Source organism: Kwoniella dendrophila, chromosome 1 (assembly GCF_036810415.1).
Source record: "Kwoniella dendrophila CBS 6074 chromosome 1, complete sequence".
Lineage (NCBI taxonomy): Eukaryota > Fungi > Basidiomycota > Tremellomycetes > Tremellales > Cryptococcaceae > Kwoniella > Kwoniella dendrophila.
This window is the reverse complement of record NC_089476.1, coordinates 663,695-679,998: the sequence shown is the minus strand read 5'-3', so window position 1 is coordinate 679,998 and position 16,304 is coordinate 663,695. Positions and strand designations below refer to the sequence as shown.

At 38.4% G+C, this 16,304-nt stretch overlaps 6 protein-coding genes across 6 annotated transcripts; 1 reads left to right on the top strand and 5 right to left on the bottom strand.

The window, feature by feature from the left end:
* Nucleotides 1-101: 101 nt before the first annotated feature.
* L201_000251 (uncharacterized protein) lies at nucleotides 102-3,277 on the bottom strand (the record flags this gene model as incomplete). The annotated part of the gene is made up of 9 exons (XM_066216054.1): nucleotides 102-195; nucleotides 269-500; nucleotides 553-772; nucleotides 836-944; nucleotides 1,006-1,431; nucleotides 1,507-2,311; nucleotides 2,395-2,810; nucleotides 2,913-3,033; nucleotides 3,154-3,277. 9 exons carry the CDS (start codon nucleotides 3,275-3,277, stop codon nucleotides 102-104), a joined length of 2,547 nt encoding a protein of 848 aa, XP_066072151.1.
* Nucleotides 3,278-3,717: 440 nt separating this feature from the next.
* On the bottom strand, nucleotides 3,718-7,507 carry L201_000250 (uncharacterized protein; the record flags this gene model as incomplete). The annotated part of the gene is made up of 9 exons (XM_066216053.1): nucleotides 3,718-5,160; nucleotides 5,219-6,014; nucleotides 6,087-6,207; nucleotides 6,269-6,554; nucleotides 6,625-6,696; nucleotides 6,758-6,913; nucleotides 6,979-7,001; nucleotides 7,068-7,154; nucleotides 7,240-7,507. 9 exons carry the CDS (start codon nucleotides 7,505-7,507, stop codon nucleotides 3,718-3,720), a joined length of 3,252 nt encoding a protein of 1,083 aa, XP_066072150.1.
* Nucleotides 7,508-8,395: 888 nt separating this feature from the next.
* Nucleotides 8,396-9,305, top strand: L201_000249 (uncharacterized protein; the record flags this gene model as incomplete). The annotated part of the gene is made up of 4 exons (XM_066216052.1): nucleotides 8,396-8,504; nucleotides 8,592-8,660; nucleotides 8,745-8,886; nucleotides 9,029-9,305. The coding sequence occupies 4 exons, from the start codon at nucleotides 8,396-8,398 to the stop codon at nucleotides 9,303-9,305; spliced, it is 597 nt and encodes a 198-aa protein (XP_066072149.1).
* A 373-nt stretch (nucleotides 9,306-9,678) lies between these two features.
* L201_000248 (uncharacterized protein) lies at nucleotides 9,679-11,051 on the bottom strand (the record flags this gene model as incomplete). Its single annotated transcript, XM_066216051.1, has 3 exons — nucleotides 9,679-10,285; nucleotides 10,347-10,489; nucleotides 10,614-11,051. The coding sequence occupies 3 exons, from the start codon at nucleotides 11,049-11,051 to the stop codon at nucleotides 9,679-9,681; spliced, it is 1,188 nt and encodes a 395-aa protein (XP_066072148.1).
* Nucleotides 11,052-12,197: 1,146 nt separating this feature from the next.
* L201_000247 (uncharacterized protein) lies at nucleotides 12,198-12,992 on the bottom strand (the record flags this gene model as incomplete). The annotated part of the gene is made up of 1 exon (XM_066216050.1): nucleotides 12,198-12,992. The coding sequence occupies one exon, from the start codon at nucleotides 12,990-12,992 to the stop codon at nucleotides 12,198-12,200; it is 795 nt and encodes a 264-aa protein (XP_066072147.1).
* A 65-nt stretch (nucleotides 12,993-13,057) lies between these two features.
* Nucleotides 13,058-15,836, bottom strand: L201_000246 (uncharacterized protein; the record flags this gene model as incomplete). Its single annotated transcript, XM_066216049.1, has 5 exons — nucleotides 13,058-14,203; nucleotides 14,303-14,820; nucleotides 14,896-15,015; nucleotides 15,099-15,697; nucleotides 15,790-15,836. 5 exons carry the CDS (start codon nucleotides 15,834-15,836, stop codon nucleotides 13,058-13,060), a joined length of 2,430 nt encoding a protein of 809 aa, XP_066072146.1.
* Nucleotides 15,837-16,304: the final 468 nt, after the last annotated feature.

Below are 16,304 nucleotides of genomic sequence, written 5' to 3'. Positions count from 1 at the left end.
ATGCGACGTACATAAGATTACAACATATGATACAAAATTTTCTTTCAAATGTTTTCATTTGGTCAATAATTACAACATCAACTTTGAATTCGCCTTGTCCCTTAGCCTAAAGGTCCCATTATATTAGTCCAAAAGTCGACCGAATCATCAGGCCAAGCATTATCTCCAGTAGTTACAGCAGGTAGCCAATTAGAACTGTATAGAAGTAACAATATTTTAGATCAGTACATTCGAGGTGGAAACTCGTCGTCATAGCGCGGCAACTTACATATCCTGTGAAAAATCTTCTGATGGCATGAATTGAGATAAACCACCGGTATTATTTGGATCAAGTTGATTTTGTTCAGGATAAATTGAAGCCAGATCAAACCATGTTGCAGAGTCTGGAGGAGGATTGATATTGATTACAGAGGGATCGATAGCAGGTCCATTGTGCTGCACGAAAGGCTGTGCCGGGTCATTTTGTCCAGTCTCAAAAGAATATTGTTGAACAGGCACTTCTATCAAAATAGTTAGCAACGATGCGATCAAGAGGCACTTCCAAAGACTTACCGCTCCTTTTTGCCAGATCAACAACTAATAAAGCTATGTTCGTAGCGGATTGCCAACGTGCACTTAGAATTTTCAGCAATATCATAGCATTATCAATAGCGGTTGAAGCGGATGTTTTGGTCAGTTCCCCTTTCCAATAGGCGATGAAAATGACATGAATAGCTGTTGTGATTCGACGAAGTTGCATCCAAGGTAAATTCAGTAAACCGGCATTTATCACCTACAGTCAAAGAGATATATCAGTAACTCAGGGCACTTTGGATGTGGCCTCGAAGGTACTCACATATCTGTGATAGTGCAGTAATGATAGAGCGCTATCTGCACATATAGCGAGCGATGAATGTCCTAATAAAGGGTGGTTTAGGAAAGGTGCTCGTACAGCTATTCGAAACCTTTGTGCGCATACATTAACTTTGCTTTTTTTTCTGTTTTGGTCGACTTCGGTTGACTTACCAATTATAATGTATCTGTCTCAACAATTTCCCAGCTGTTATACCTCTGGTACTAGGATCGACATTATCATTAGAATCAAGATTAATATCAAATGTAGCAGATCCAAGTCGATCTCTCAGTTGATCCAATTGACTATCTAATCGAAGAACTAATTCTAATGTTGCTAAATCATTGTTTCCTGTTCCACCTGTGACATCACTTGTAGTAGAGGATGAAGTATTTCGTCGATGTTTATTTCCATGAAGTAATTCTAATATCTCTCCAGCTGTGCGAACAAGATCAACAAAAGCACCAAGACTTGTAGAAGAGCCTGAAGGTGTATCTAAGCCGGATGTGGAACGAGGATTGAGTATTGGATCAAATACATCCGATGAATAATCGTGTACTTTGATCAATGGTGGACTGTCATCGAGAGCAGCCAAATAGCTAAATATCGTATATAACCAGTGAGCAATGAGAAAGCTTGAAAAAAACCAGTCATATCAAATAAGCTCAACTTACACATCAGAGAAATACACGTAAAGATATAAGACAGCTCTTCTCCTAGTTGCAGCTTGATCCATTTTCATTCTTTCTCTCGATTTGTCTGCTAAAGAGACATCAAGTTGCATAGGTATAGATCGATTTAGTCCAAGTTCATGAGCCATCATAATTGCTCTAGCAACAAAATCTCTTGATCTTCTTCCCATCGAAGTATTACTAACAAAAGTATGTAGTAAAAATAAAGCTTGTACAGCAGCTTCTGATGGATATTCAAGTTCATCTAATTCATCTTGAGCTAATCTGAATAATGTCAAAGGTATAATACCTATTTGAGTTTGATTCTGACTTGAATAAGAATCTTGTAAATCAGGTTGTTGTTGATTTGTAGCATGATGGGCAGTTGTTGTAGTTGAACTTGGGGTTGAAGCATTTAAAGTACGATAAGATTTACGTTGTTCATCCCATGTTTCTCTTCTGAAACTACCTAAAGCCAAAATAACTAATAATAATGCAGCTTCATCATTTCCAACTTTTTTATGATTACCGTTATTGTCATGACTGAGAAATGGTCCTGAAGTACCAGAGGATGATGCTGAAATTGATGGAACTTCTAAAAATCTCTTTGCAATATCGTTAATTTGAGGTAAATTTAGGAAAGGTGTATTATGGTGGATAGCAGCGAAATGTGAATTTATCCATTCTCGTGCACGTATGATAGAATTATTATCTCCAGGTGCTAAACCAATTTGATCTAGTGTCATGCGAGGTGCAGAACGAATAGAGAAAACGTGTTCAGGCGGTATTGCTAAAGATAAACTTAGTCCTATCATTGGCAAGAAGTTGTAATTGTAAGTGATAGCCACTTGACATGATGACTCAAGTGACAATATAGCATGTAATACCCACCAAATCGATCAAAAGCTAAACGTTCCAGTATAACCTCGACATTTCTAATTGCATTACTAGGTGGTATTTTAGATGTTTCAACTGATAAAGATGGATATACAGGCTGTTTGATGGGTGAGTTTGGTTTCAATACAGGATGATTTACTTCCATGTCTATGTCGAAAGTGATAGCTGGTGAAGCTGGAATATCAATTGGATGGAATTGGGAAAGAGATCCATGTTCGTTTGATCTGATCGAATGTGGTGCAGCCGGAATGATGGATCTAGAAGGACTTGGATGTTGAGTATAAGAATGAGGACGATTTTGATTCTGGTCACGAGTCTGATATGTTGATTGTTGATTCGATGAAGACGAAGGTGATGAGGGCGATAAAGGTCTCTTTGAACCTCGTCTTGTTGAATCTACAGCAGATAACCTGTCTCAGAGCAAACACATAGAATGATAACGAGAGTGAGTGGTAATCTTCTTTGTTTTCTGAAAAAATTCCAGGATTGAGGAGATACATAGTCAATCTTACCTTCCTGGACGAGCTTTTACTCTCAATACACATTCATTACCTTTATTTCTTCTAGCACATTCATTGCATATTTCTTTTGTAGCTATATCACATTTTGTTTTCCTTATACGACATGGCTCACCTATATCATACATTGCATACAAGTCACCATAAAGTTAGATGTCAGCGCGATTACACGAAATAAAAGATGATGAACGGAATTCACATGGTCTTGATGGGGCTAAGGGAAATTTAGACATACAAGCTTTGCTTACACGAGTTAATGTCTGACCAATGCCATTCCCATTTCCATTATCACTTCCACTTGTAGCATTGGCATTTTGGAGACCCCTTTCATCTTGTAAGCCACTATTACTGATTACCATATTATCGATAGTCCGAAAGCAGGTTTCGGTGTCATTGATCTCAGTAATCCCAGTAAACTGAGATTGATAAGGATAAGGATAAAAAGATTATTTTCCATCCGCTCAACAAAATATCTTGTTTGGCTTACACTCGGACCTCGTTTTACCGTTTTCCGTATTACCGTAGATGTTTATTTCCGGTAATTCCGTGTTCTAGATAAGATTTCGATCGATTATTCTCCTGTACAACTTTCGATATAACAGCCGAGATGTGAATCTGTCATTTTGGGCTTGATTTACCTTACGCTCACTATTGTGATATGTGAATACAATGCATAGTAATGATGGGAAGAATCATTACATATAGGGGAGACAAGCTATTTGGAGAGATATAGGAAAAGAAAGAGATATAATATGACACTGATTATATTGCGATAGGGTAATACAACTTTTGAGCATGCCTAACATTCATCGTCATGACCCTCTTCATCCTCTTCTTCTTCATCTTCATCTTCATCATCATCTTGTAAATGATGTTCATGTGATAAATTACCACCAGAAATACCATAAACAGCCTCCATTCTTCTTCTCCTCATTAGTTCAGCTTCTGAAACATCACCAATCTTTTGTGGGACTAAACCTGCTGCAGCTAATGCGGGACTTGCTGCTCTTGCACCTGCTACTGCAGCAGCTACTAAAGGATTTTTCATTTTATCTTGTGATTCTCTGTTCGTCATTATAGGTGTACCTGATCCGGTAGTCACAGGAGCTGAAGATATCTGTCCTGTAGTCGTAGAATTTATAGAGGAATTTAATGAATTTGATCTAATTGACGGTATACTGATATTACCATAAACATTTGTTGGTGGTATTCTATTGATAATAGGTGGTTTGCTTGCACTATTACTACTTTTACCGCCGAACAAAGCAAATGCACCTGAACCCTTTGGAGTTTGGTTTTCAGGTAGATTTCTCATTGTTAGGGGTGGCGTCTTGACTAACATTGCTTCACCTGATGAACCAGTTTCATCTATATCGAATCTTGGCATTGAATTTGATCGATGTAACAGATCTAATCTTTCCTTCGACGGTCTTCTAGCTACAGGATTGAATTTTGATGGAGGCGGTAATTTTCTTTTGGGTTTGTCTTTTGATGATTTAGGTGTAAAAGATATTAAGTTGTCTTCAGGTACGTTGTCCTCATCATCGCTTTTTTCTGTACTTGTACTACCTCTCCTCTTGAAGTAAGATGAGCCTAAATCTGCATTTTCCAATGGTGTAGCAGAAGGTGATTTCTTATAATTTCTAGAAGGTTTCACATGTGTAGCATTTGGTGGCATCAAATGATCTTCAGGTACGACTAAACTTCTTTCTTCAGCTTGAAGCGTTGTATTGGCAGCTAAATGAGCAGCTGCAACTTGTTCCATATCCTTCTGTTTTTCTTCAAATCGAATAAAAGATTCATCGATCCAATCTGCCATTTCAATCAAGACTGGATCAACTTCTCTCATTAAAGATGACATTTGCATAAAACCATGACCCCATCCTTCAATGATTCTCATTTGAACCCAATCATCATCAGATTCTCGTAAAATTGGATCAGGTAATTCATCTAATTGGGCTTTCGGTTTTCCACTTGACATCTGTAGGTATTCACCGTATTTTGCAGATTGACCTCGGGAATTGTATTCGGCTTGTGCACGTCTTGCTTTTTTAGCTTCTCTTATTTTACCGGCAAAAATGATAGTATCATCTACAAATGGATCCCGTTCACCACATATGAGGTAGACTGGAGGGAAGTGAGCAAGAACATGAGGTGGAGATAGTATAGGGGAAATGTAATAATCAGTTTCGAAATCGGGATTCCGTCTAGGTCCAACATAAAGGATTGCCATTGCTCGCATCTGTACATGACAATTTAGCCCACTATCTGTTTACTACTGTAGAGGCAAATATACTCACCATACTAGGACTTATGATTCTATCCTGGAAATATCCCACTCGACTAGTCATTGTTAATCTAGTGCCAACACGTTGTTTCTTCTTCTTCTTCGCTACTATCTGATCGACCTCCTTCTCGCCATCTTGGAGGGATTCTGGCGTTTCGATAGGTTTAGGTGATGCTATAGGACTGAAGATGAATTTCCTTTCTTCCGCAGGTGTTTTGACTCTATCTGCTAAGGATCGTTCCGCTTCGGGACGAGTATCGAAGTATTGGGGTCGTATGGTCGCTGCGTCATCCTCGTCATCTTCATCTCCATCCGATAAATTCCCTTCATCTGTAGAATCATCTTCTTCATCGTTTACATCGCCATTCTCACCACTTAACCACCCGACTACTTTCGCCGACATACTTCTAGGTAGATTCTTAATTTTCTGGGTAGGCGTGGCAGGATTACTCTTGATGCCATCGGGTTTATTATTTTCCACCGCTGGATTCATTATGTTGGGTAATTTGCCAGATAACGTTTGCGTCCAGCTCTTCTGCCTTTGTCTACCCGTTTTCCTTCTTGTGTTTTCTATGTCATTGACAACACTCAATGGTGATTTGTGTCTTAGGTGATCTTTGCCATGGACCAGCCCAGGGATTTGAGTTTCCGATTGTTCAGTACGAAGTACTCGTAAATTATTAGGCGACATCCATGAAGTGAAGTTGAAATCGAGAGCTGGGTAGGCCAAAATCATCGAGACAGGTCTAGGTACACCTGTTGGGTGCTCCACGATACGAAGCATAATCGTTGCACAGATATTCCCTCCTCTACGAATGGTATACTTACAGTGTCAGCTAAAGTAGCACGAACCTCCACTATATGCCCCACTATTGACTCACGCTGAATCCCCCGTCACCACTATGCCTAATTTACCACTTTCTATCCCTATACATCGACCCTTGGTTTCCATTAGCGTTCTATATGCATCGAAGCCTTCTTCAATTGCCCATGGATAAGGATCTAGAAGCATCCGTCAATTCAACATAAATCAGAGACATTATTGGCTTCATATCAGACTCACACTCCGGCGCTTTACCGTAATTTACACCTAACACAGGTTTACCCGTCCTTTTAGCCCAAATCCTCAACCGCTCTTCATGGCATTCCGGTCCCATAGCTATAAAGCCGCCTCCAGGATAATCCACTATCAGTTCTTGTGCCATAGCCAGCTGTACTTCTGAGCCATCAAAGAACAACATGACTTTTACAGGTGGTAAATTTGCTCGCGAAGACGTAGGCGGTCGAGGAATAGTCAAGTGCCGAATTATTGGTAAGCGAGGTCGGTGGAAAGTTGTCAACAATCGAACCTAAACAGAGGATCAGTATTTCATGCCCGGACATAAGACCCGTATTCGAGGCCCGAAAAGTGTTGCTCACATAAGGATTCATAGTCTTCTCCCAAGTCACTCTGAGCATCTCCACAGAGCAAACAGCTCTGAATCGTCGTAGCTGAAATAGCAACGATATCAGCTTGCCAGCTTGACATTATCATTCCCAGAGATAGACCTACCACTTCATCACCTTCAGTAGCCCAGACCAGGTAGTACCCGGTGAAGAGCATACTGCAAATATCTTTCAACCACTTCGGCCGTATTGACATAGCTGATGCAAAACCTGCATCAAAAGCTGTGTTGACGTATGTTGCTCGATAGTACGACCGCGAATACTGTTATTGATCAAGCCGCTGGTTAGCATGAGCCTATCGCCCAGGGATGTATTTCATTGACTCACCATCCGCGCTAGGGGTTCAGGTGCTACACGAAGAACACGGATGTTCAGCTTTTTGACTTGAACAAGCATATCGTTAGAGAGCAACTTACCTCCTATACCCAGTAGATCGTCTAGATGTCTCAATGCGTATACAACTGTCAAAGTACCCAAAACCAGCTGATAAGGTGTAAAATGTTCTGCGAGACATAGTATCCCATCAGTAATCCCAGCAATCCCATCACGCTTCTGTCTCTTGTGGGAAACCCGGAGAGATAGACTCACTCAATCTATCATTAACTCTACTTATCCACCTTACCATCCTCCGTCCGACAATTTTAACCCATATTCTAGCTATCCAAGCTCTTTCTAATCTTCTTCCACTCAACCCCCCAGCTCTTTGACTTGTTGATGCACCAAAAGCAGTTCCACTTAACGTTGGTCGGGGAGCACCATCACCTTTATATAATCTCCATATCCAAAAGAACAAAACTAGAAATATTTGTGTACGTCGAAGTGTCGGAGAGGGTCGCCCTAATATATGATCTATCATCTTGTTGTATAATGCCTCTTCTGATAAGTTTTAGGAAGATCCAGACGTAATGATCGGCCTATTTGTGATCTTCAGGAGATCCCATCGCCTCTCCAGCTGTGCCCCCTTTGTTGTAATAGATGGATAACCGGTATATCTGTGTCTGATTACTGATTTACTCGTTGACGTTGATCAATATCGGCTTGGAAAGGTTTATTGATTTGAGAAATTTCAGGTCCAAATTGTCTGGACTGAAAACTTAAGACCCAAAAATTAGCCCACGCTCCTTTATGACCATAGATATGAGATATCGTCGAAGGCTATCAACGTATGTGCGGCAAAAGAACCGTTATACCTGAATGACGTGGTGGAACACTGCTGTAAGCTGGTTGTGAGCGAGATTTTGGTCAGTTGAATTCTTGTTTACTGATAGACTTGAGATGTGGCCGTGATGATGTGACTTGGTTATATGATACTCATCAGTTGAAATTGTAGGTTTAATTGATTTTTTATGATTATAGTTCCTTTTGTCTTTGTTTGATTATCATCATGCATCCGGTTATATCAAAGACGTTTCAAGCGTACTCGTAACAAAGTTGAGAGAGTTAAGTACGCGTCGAGTAATTTGCCTAATCGAGTAAATATGAATACTCGTATACAGATTTGATTATATATGATGACATAGCCTCAAATCGGCAAGTCAAGGCAATTATTTATAGCAATGAAATGTTGGAAACGTTTCATTTTCGTTAATTCCCAGAAAATCAAATGAAATGTATTCGTAAAACATTCCTTAATTTCACTCTGATAAGTGTGTTCAGGATTACACCAACACTTAGTAGACTTGTGATTTATGTCAGGAAACATTGAACGCTTATCATTTATCAAAGAAAGAAGCAAACGACCACCATGACAAAATCAGATGAACCTAGACATGTAGCTGTATCATTAGTATTTTCACCTCAAACGCGTAAACTGTTAATGGTGACAAGTAGAGCTCATCCTAATTTATGGATATGTAGGTTTAAGTAGGACTACTACCAATTCATGCATTACCGAGGTATTTGAGTAGCTTATGGATCTCATCTTGATTTCTGTTACATAGTTCCAAAAGGTGGTATAGAACCTGGAGAAACGTCAGGTCAAGCTGCAGTAAGAGAATCATGGGAAGAAGGTGAGTTGTAATTATAGAATGTATATGTAAGTAAACGGGTTTATTAGCTAATAAACAACGACAACCTCATTCATTTGTCTTTAGCCGGTACACCACCTTCATTACCTATACCAGAAGATTCGGAAAGATTGATGATGCTTGCTTTACCATCTAAAAAGAAAGGTTCAGTTTGGCATGTACATATTTTAGAAGTTAATGAAGATGTAGTTGAATGTATTGAAGAATGGTATGTATTTTTGCTGATAAGACTAAATCTTCTTATAATTCTAAAGGCAGAGATACCATCCATCCCCTTTCAAAATTCAAAAAACCTTCATATCGATGAAAGCTGATTTTTTCGCTGTCGATGTTCGTTATTGACGTAAAAGGCCAGAATCTCATGAACGTAAACGAAAATGGTTCACAACTGATGAATGTTTGAAAAATATCCAAGAATGGTCAAGTATACCGTCTAATGATTCAGAAGATAATCATCTTGAAACCCCGATAAATATCAAACCAGATCAACATGAAGACCCGAAATATCATGGCGAGGATGATAAGGATAAGGAAAAGAAGAAGAAACAGCAAAAGAAAGAGAAAAAAGCAGGTGCAATGGAATTAGCTTTGAAACAATTCATACAATTGAAAGGTGAGAATTTATAGATCCGGATATACCTCGACAACCTCTAAAAAACAGCCATTGGAAGATAACATGTAGCGAATATGCAGTAACTTACAGCTTGTATCAATTATAAACTTAGAACATAATGCATATACCATAACAACGTGTATTTGAATTTCATAACTAATTCGATTATCAACAACAATCAATCGTGACAACATGTGTATTTACTTTTGCCTTTTGAAGAGGTGTTAAAGATCCCAAGATCCCAAAAATCCCAAAAACAGTTTCTTCGAAACTGTATCGTAAAGTAACCGAGTCTCTCATCCTCTATCACCGTATTATCCCTTGTCAGTCATCCATTACAGAAATGACTATATGAAATAGCTCATTCACAACTTCCTTCTAAGCACTTCACACTGAATTCGATCCACGATCTGTAAGATTTTCAACCATCTCAATATGACTATAACCATTCTTTCTCATATCATCTAACATATTTTCATATTCTTCCCACCACCAACCATGTGTAATAGCATCTGCTCTTTTTTCATCTCTTCCTACATCATTATCTTTTACTTGTTCATATTCTCCTGAATCTATACTATATATATTACCTGTTATATTTCTTTCTTTTTCAGAATTTTTAATTGGTCGATAAGTCCAAGGTTTTTTACAAATATAATGTAAATTTTTAACTTTATCATCTTGATAAAAATTTCCATGCCAATATCTCATTGTTTTTATAGCATTATAAATCCATGGTATTGAAATCCATTTACCACGAAATACATCTGCAAATAAATCTTGATCAGGGAATGACCATTCTTTAATTCTTAATTGATCTTCTTCAGAATTTGAATCAACTAAATTATGTATTCTATTTAATAAATAACTTGATGGTGTCAATACAACTAAACCTGAATTTAACAATGAATGAGTTCCTGTAGGTTGTGCTTGTCCAGGATGAGTAATGGCTTCTTCTCCATATGAAGGTGTAAATCCACAATTATCTCTTGTCCTATTAAAGGTGGGAGCCACAGTATTTAGTATCAACAGTTGATCTCCTTAATTCAACTCACCAATCTTCTGGAGCCCAAGCTGACTTGTCCAAATTACATATACAAGCGAAAGTAGCGGCTATCTGATCTTCTTTTAAAGGGATATCGAATAACTCGTCCATATTCTGTCTAATCATCATATCACCATCGATCAGACATACTCGCTGACGAGAGGAAATAGAATGGTATCAGCAATCAATCATCTCCCACTACAAGTATCGATGATTGTCCCAAAGGAGATGAGTGACAGTAGTTAAAAGGTATTTGAAGCAGGATGGGAACACTCACATCATAATCATCAAAACCGAAAACAGCAGCTTTAGTCCAAGTATCAATAAACCTTTCAGCTATTGTAGTGACAGGACCCTTCGGTATAAGAGGTTCAACTAATCTAACTTCTAATCCAAAATCTCTTAAAGCTGTAACAGTTTCTTTAGGTAGTCTTGGATTTACAGCAACGATTAATGGATATTTCGATTTATATTTTCTCAATGTCCATGATAAGATTAAAATACCAGGTAAATATGATGGTGTAGTTAATAAGAAAACTACCCATGCGCATTTTTTATCATTACTTGTAGATACCGATGTGACCGATGAAGCGTGAGAAGAAGAAGAGGTAGAGGAAGAAGAAGAGGATAGAGATGGAGAAGATAAAGCTGAAGAAGCTGCTGACGTTGAGGCAGAAGAAATATAGTTGAGTGGGTTAATTGCTAATCCAGTCATTTTTGTGAGAGTTCCAAATGTTTTCAATTAGTACACTATCCTTTTAGACAATTAAAAATGAAATGTGAAGATGAACAGATATAAAGTAATTGATTCATTCTTCTTCAGATTACATGGAAAGAAAGGTACAGAAAGAGTACATGACTAGTAGAGCTGACTGCGATTACAGCCGTAGTATGTATGACATGATTGGATATGATACAGGAGTAAGATATAGATAATATCTGGGATTACACAATTGATAAATCAGAGGCATCATGCAATTAGGTAACTTTGACTTTTATCTATCCTTTGGTGTGAATTACTACTCTATTATGTTTGATACAGATCAGAATTCAGAACAGATCGGATACACTTTTGAATAGTAGTACTAGGGTTAATAGCCGATCATATGATCATCGTTTCCATCATACGCATTGACGCACGGTACGCACGGCGATATCCGATTCAACCCAACGCTCAGATCTCCCTTTAACTCTACGATCGTACAGTATATCACGGGTAAACGGCCAAACGGCCAAACCTCACAAGTAAGAGCATCATGAGAGAATTAAAATTACAAACTCTGGAATTTCTCCTTTTTCTGTACCTGAATGTGAAATTGGTGAATAAAAGAATAAAAGAACAAGAGACCAGGTAATTCAGAGATTTACGTTTCTTAACCTTTATTTTGCTTTGGGCTTTGGCTTAGCTCGTATTCCCACTAACTTACATGACGTTGAAATCCTTCTTTAATTTTCGCTGTTAATCGCGCAAGATTATAAAATACGGCTGGGATCGAAGTCACACTACCATTTTCACACTCTGTGGTTCAAGCGGTTTATAAAGCCTTAAATTAGACCAAAACAACAAGTTCTTTGTTCTGTTCCATGAACTGCATATATCCCCTGCAAAATTGGAATACTACTACGGAATCGCATGAATGGGTAGGTTGGGGGATCTTGAATCGATCTGAGTTGATGTCATGATACCGTTACCGTTATCCTGGTCTAAATGTGAAGAAATCATCAGAAAAAATTGTTCAAGTCTCGTTTCATGTTTCATATTGGAATAAGGGTACCATTAAAGGCATATTACATAGTCCATCATATTTGCGAATCTCATTAAGCGTTCACTTATTCATTCCGTATTCAAAAAAAAAAGATCCTATAAAACTCTAGCAACTGAATTGTTTACAACATTCGTACCGCAATTCTCATCTTCCCATCTAACACTTTTTGTCGATTTCCTAATCCGACTTTTCCTACCGTTAGGTGGAACATCAGGTCCTCGTAGAAAATCATAATCTTGATATATCGGATTGTTATAACGAGGTGGTAATAGGATTGATATTGGATCTCTAATTCTGTTCTCATGTTGACCTTGACCAGGAGCGTAAGGATATGAAGAAGTCCTATTATCCCATAACGGTTTTTCATACCATGCTTTAGTCAATCTATCCTGCTCGTTATCGTTTCCAATTGGATTATTAATGGATGGTGGAGTATGATGCGATATTGGATTATAAGGTGTTGAAGGAAAATTATTCAAATTTGGATCATAGATTGATTGTTGTGGATGTTGAGGAATGGGTACGAAGTGGGATGGTTCTAAGTTGGAAATCATTTCTTGAGATTTTTCAGTAGGAGTTCCAAAAAAACTCATTCTTTTAGGCTGCGGTACTGTCGCATAATTATCTTCTTGACTATTCAAGAATCTATCTGGAACTTCTTGATCATTTTTATAATCAAACATATCACTACCTCTAATTGAATTACCGACATAAGCTGAATACTCCCACATTCCAGAAAAGTTTGATGTGGACCTTGTAATCCTCTTGGAACTCGCATTATTATCCGGCACACTTAACGTGAAATTCCCTTGTAAGGAATGATTATGAGTGCTCGGCTCAAGATATTCTGGTAGAGGAGGTAATTGTTGAGGTGAATACCTTTTATCCATAAGTGTATTTGATTTATATGATCCGTTGGATGAAATGGGATTAACCAAATTTCTAGGGAATGAACCTAATCCCATAAGTGGTGGTGAGGTAGATCACTCATACTGTTGTTGTTATCATCGGAAATATGGTTCAAGGCCATCTGTTGAGGGGGTATAGGTAAATTCAATTTTTTCCATTCATCATAACCTTCTTGATGATTGATACTGATACTATGATTATGATTTGAATTATTACTTGATCCACCACCGCCATGACCGTGATTCGAATGTGACAAGGAAGTTCTTGAATTTGAATAAATCGAATTACCATCTTCTACCGAACGTATATTGTTATCACTATCACTATAAATACTGTTCCTATTGTCGATAAATAATCCATCTGAATTCAGTATTGAACCTCGAGGGGGAGCGTAAGATGAACCCCACGTTAAATGTCTTAATTCGACTCTTTGTACTTTACTGTACTCTAGATGACCATCGCAATTGTCAAACCCACTTATTTCATTTCCAGCTTCAGCTTTTTGGATATCGGTATTATCTTGATTGCCATGATGAAATACAATGTGTCGTTCATCGCCTCCATGTGACATGGAGTTTCTATTGATACCATTTATCCATAATTCATTGATATCATGCACTGGCACTGGAGGTTGACTGGGAAACCGTTCAGCCCAAGCAGGCTGATTATTCGTGATGCCGATGCCATTAACCTGTGATTTTCTGATATACCTCAAATCTGTATTTTGGTGGGGATTTAAAATTTTTAAAGATTGTCTAATAGAACGAAATTTAGAAAATATAGGTAATAATTTCGATGATTGAAATCTCTCTTCATTCGTTATTGCAATATGATGATTATCATCTTTCATGGGTTTAGGTAACGAGATTTGTTTTGAGATCAGGCTTTGTGCTTTCTTGATCAAACTTGACAAAGACTTTGGTAATGTTTTGATCGTTTGAGAAATACCAGTAAGCAGAGAAACAGATAGAGGTATGGAGCCTTTTTCCTCATCCTGATATTTGGGATTCCCTGAAGCCGATTTTGACAGATCTAAAATTGGGATTGAACTTTCAAGCAATCTTCTGCGTAAACCTATGAGAAGGCTTGCGATATTTACACTCCGTGAAGTTGAAGACGCCGTTGAAAAACGACTATCCGATGGTAGCGCTGTATCACAATATGGAGATGCTGATAGAGTGGACCGACGTTTCTATATAGTATGAAAGAAACGGATGAAATAAATTCAACACTGTGTTGTCCATTTTTGCTGACATCTATTTTGGCAATTAACAGCAACGTGAAAACTCACCTCATTTTCACTATCATTTCTATCCAATGGTTTGTCGGCATGACCATTAAACCAACTTATCCTTAACGAATTAGTCTTTTCGGTTCTTCTCTTTTTTGTCCACCATCTAAACAGAAATGCTATTAAAGCTAATAAAGCTAATGCACCAAGCAATCCACCAACTATCGCTCCAGCTTTTGAGCCCTTATTAGAGGTATTGGTGTTTGATTGGTTATCACTGTTGCTTTGTTCTTCAAATGATGCTGAATAGGTATTATGGTTTATTGTTGGTATTTCCGTATGAGAAGCTAACGAGTCATAGCTCGCTGAAGATGTTATTTTTCCATCTGTTTCAAACAGAAATGGAGTCGGTTCTGTTTTAGATGAGCCTTGCATCTCACTCGATACAGTCGATGGCTCTGTTTGAGTTGTATCAGGTCCTGATGTGATTGGCGAATTTATTATGGAAGTATCGCTGATGGATGTATTGTCTGTAGATGGTGCAGAAGCAGGAGTTAGCACGAATTTAGTAACTATATCTGAGAGCACTTAGAATGAACGGTTAATTATCGAAGGTTCTATCTCGTGAAGTGTAAACAAGTGAAGTGACATACCAGTCGAACTTGGTGCGGATGTCGAAGTAGAGCTGGTAGATGAAACGGTGAATGTACTCCTTGTTTCATGCAGTTCAGATGCGGTTGTAGTGATTGATAAATTATCCATTGTGGCTGTACCTACCGTATGACAGTATCAGCATAGTTAGGAAGGGTTACAATTTGCGATGTTTGCTAGTTGTTTAAGCTAGTACCCGGCTCACTTGAAACGCTATCACAACTTCCCATTATAGTTTCTATAGGAACTTCAATCAAGCTCGTTGAATCGGTAAAAGTACTATACACCAATGACCAGGAAGTAGTAGGTGCAGCCCAGACCGTCGATGAAGAAGTGATGGTTCTACATCCATCCTGCTGTTGTCTTCGCCCGAGATCACTTTGTCGCTTTCTCAGTTGAGTCGTGTCTACTGCTGAAGTGAAAGAAGAGGAAGAAGAAGTGGTTGTAGGGGTTCCAGCTATTGTTTGACTATTAGATATAGTGAATGTTGCCGTTATCGCTGGACTCGCCCCCGTTGACAAAGGTAGTTCTGAGGAGATCACTGAATTACTCGAACTACCTGCGAAAGTATTTGTATCGCTAGATATGTGTTCATCGTTGCTAGAAGTATCATTGGGTATACTGAAAGTAGAGGTTGCAACGAATGACGAGGATGCTGAAATTGAAGTAGCAGCAGATTCAATTCGTGCATCTTCAAGGCTAGAAGAAGCATCGGAGCAAATCGTTGTTATCCATATCGAGATACTAGGTGAAGGTGTGATTAGTACAGCTGAAGAAGTTGTTATCGTACTAGCAATAAACGATCTAAGAAGTACACATGCATGACGAAGTAAGCAAGAAATCTTCGTACCGGTATATTGTAATGCAGATTTGAGATGGGTCGACAGAAAACTCACGTAGAAGTTGAAAATAGCGTTGTTACAGGGGTGGGTAGACATGACATTTTTTACAATTTATGAACCCTTGTCTGTGTTATAACTCTTTTTTCACTATGCAAACATCGTCATTTATGTTCTGATAATTACGTCTTGTGCTTTGGGATGATAGTTGGATATCCAGACTTGGTCGCAGGAGATGATGATGTTGATATGGACAAAGTCAATTGAAGCGATCCAACAGCTGAATATGGTTGATATTACCCTCAATTCGTTTTCGATCTATATCCCAATGGTGTCTTTGGATAATGTGTGTTATCAGAATTCTTCGTACCATTGTGCTTATGCATAGGGTTGCTGGGCCCTCAACTCGGTTACTCTATCTCGCTGAGATTAGTTCCTTCGCGAGAACTCACGAAAACATCCGCCTTTTGTTCGATTTCTTGGACAAAGGAGCCTACCCATTTTGTTTAGCAATGTTAGTTATCAAAAGGACCTATTCAGATACCTTTGATTGGCATATGGATTCGAAGAGT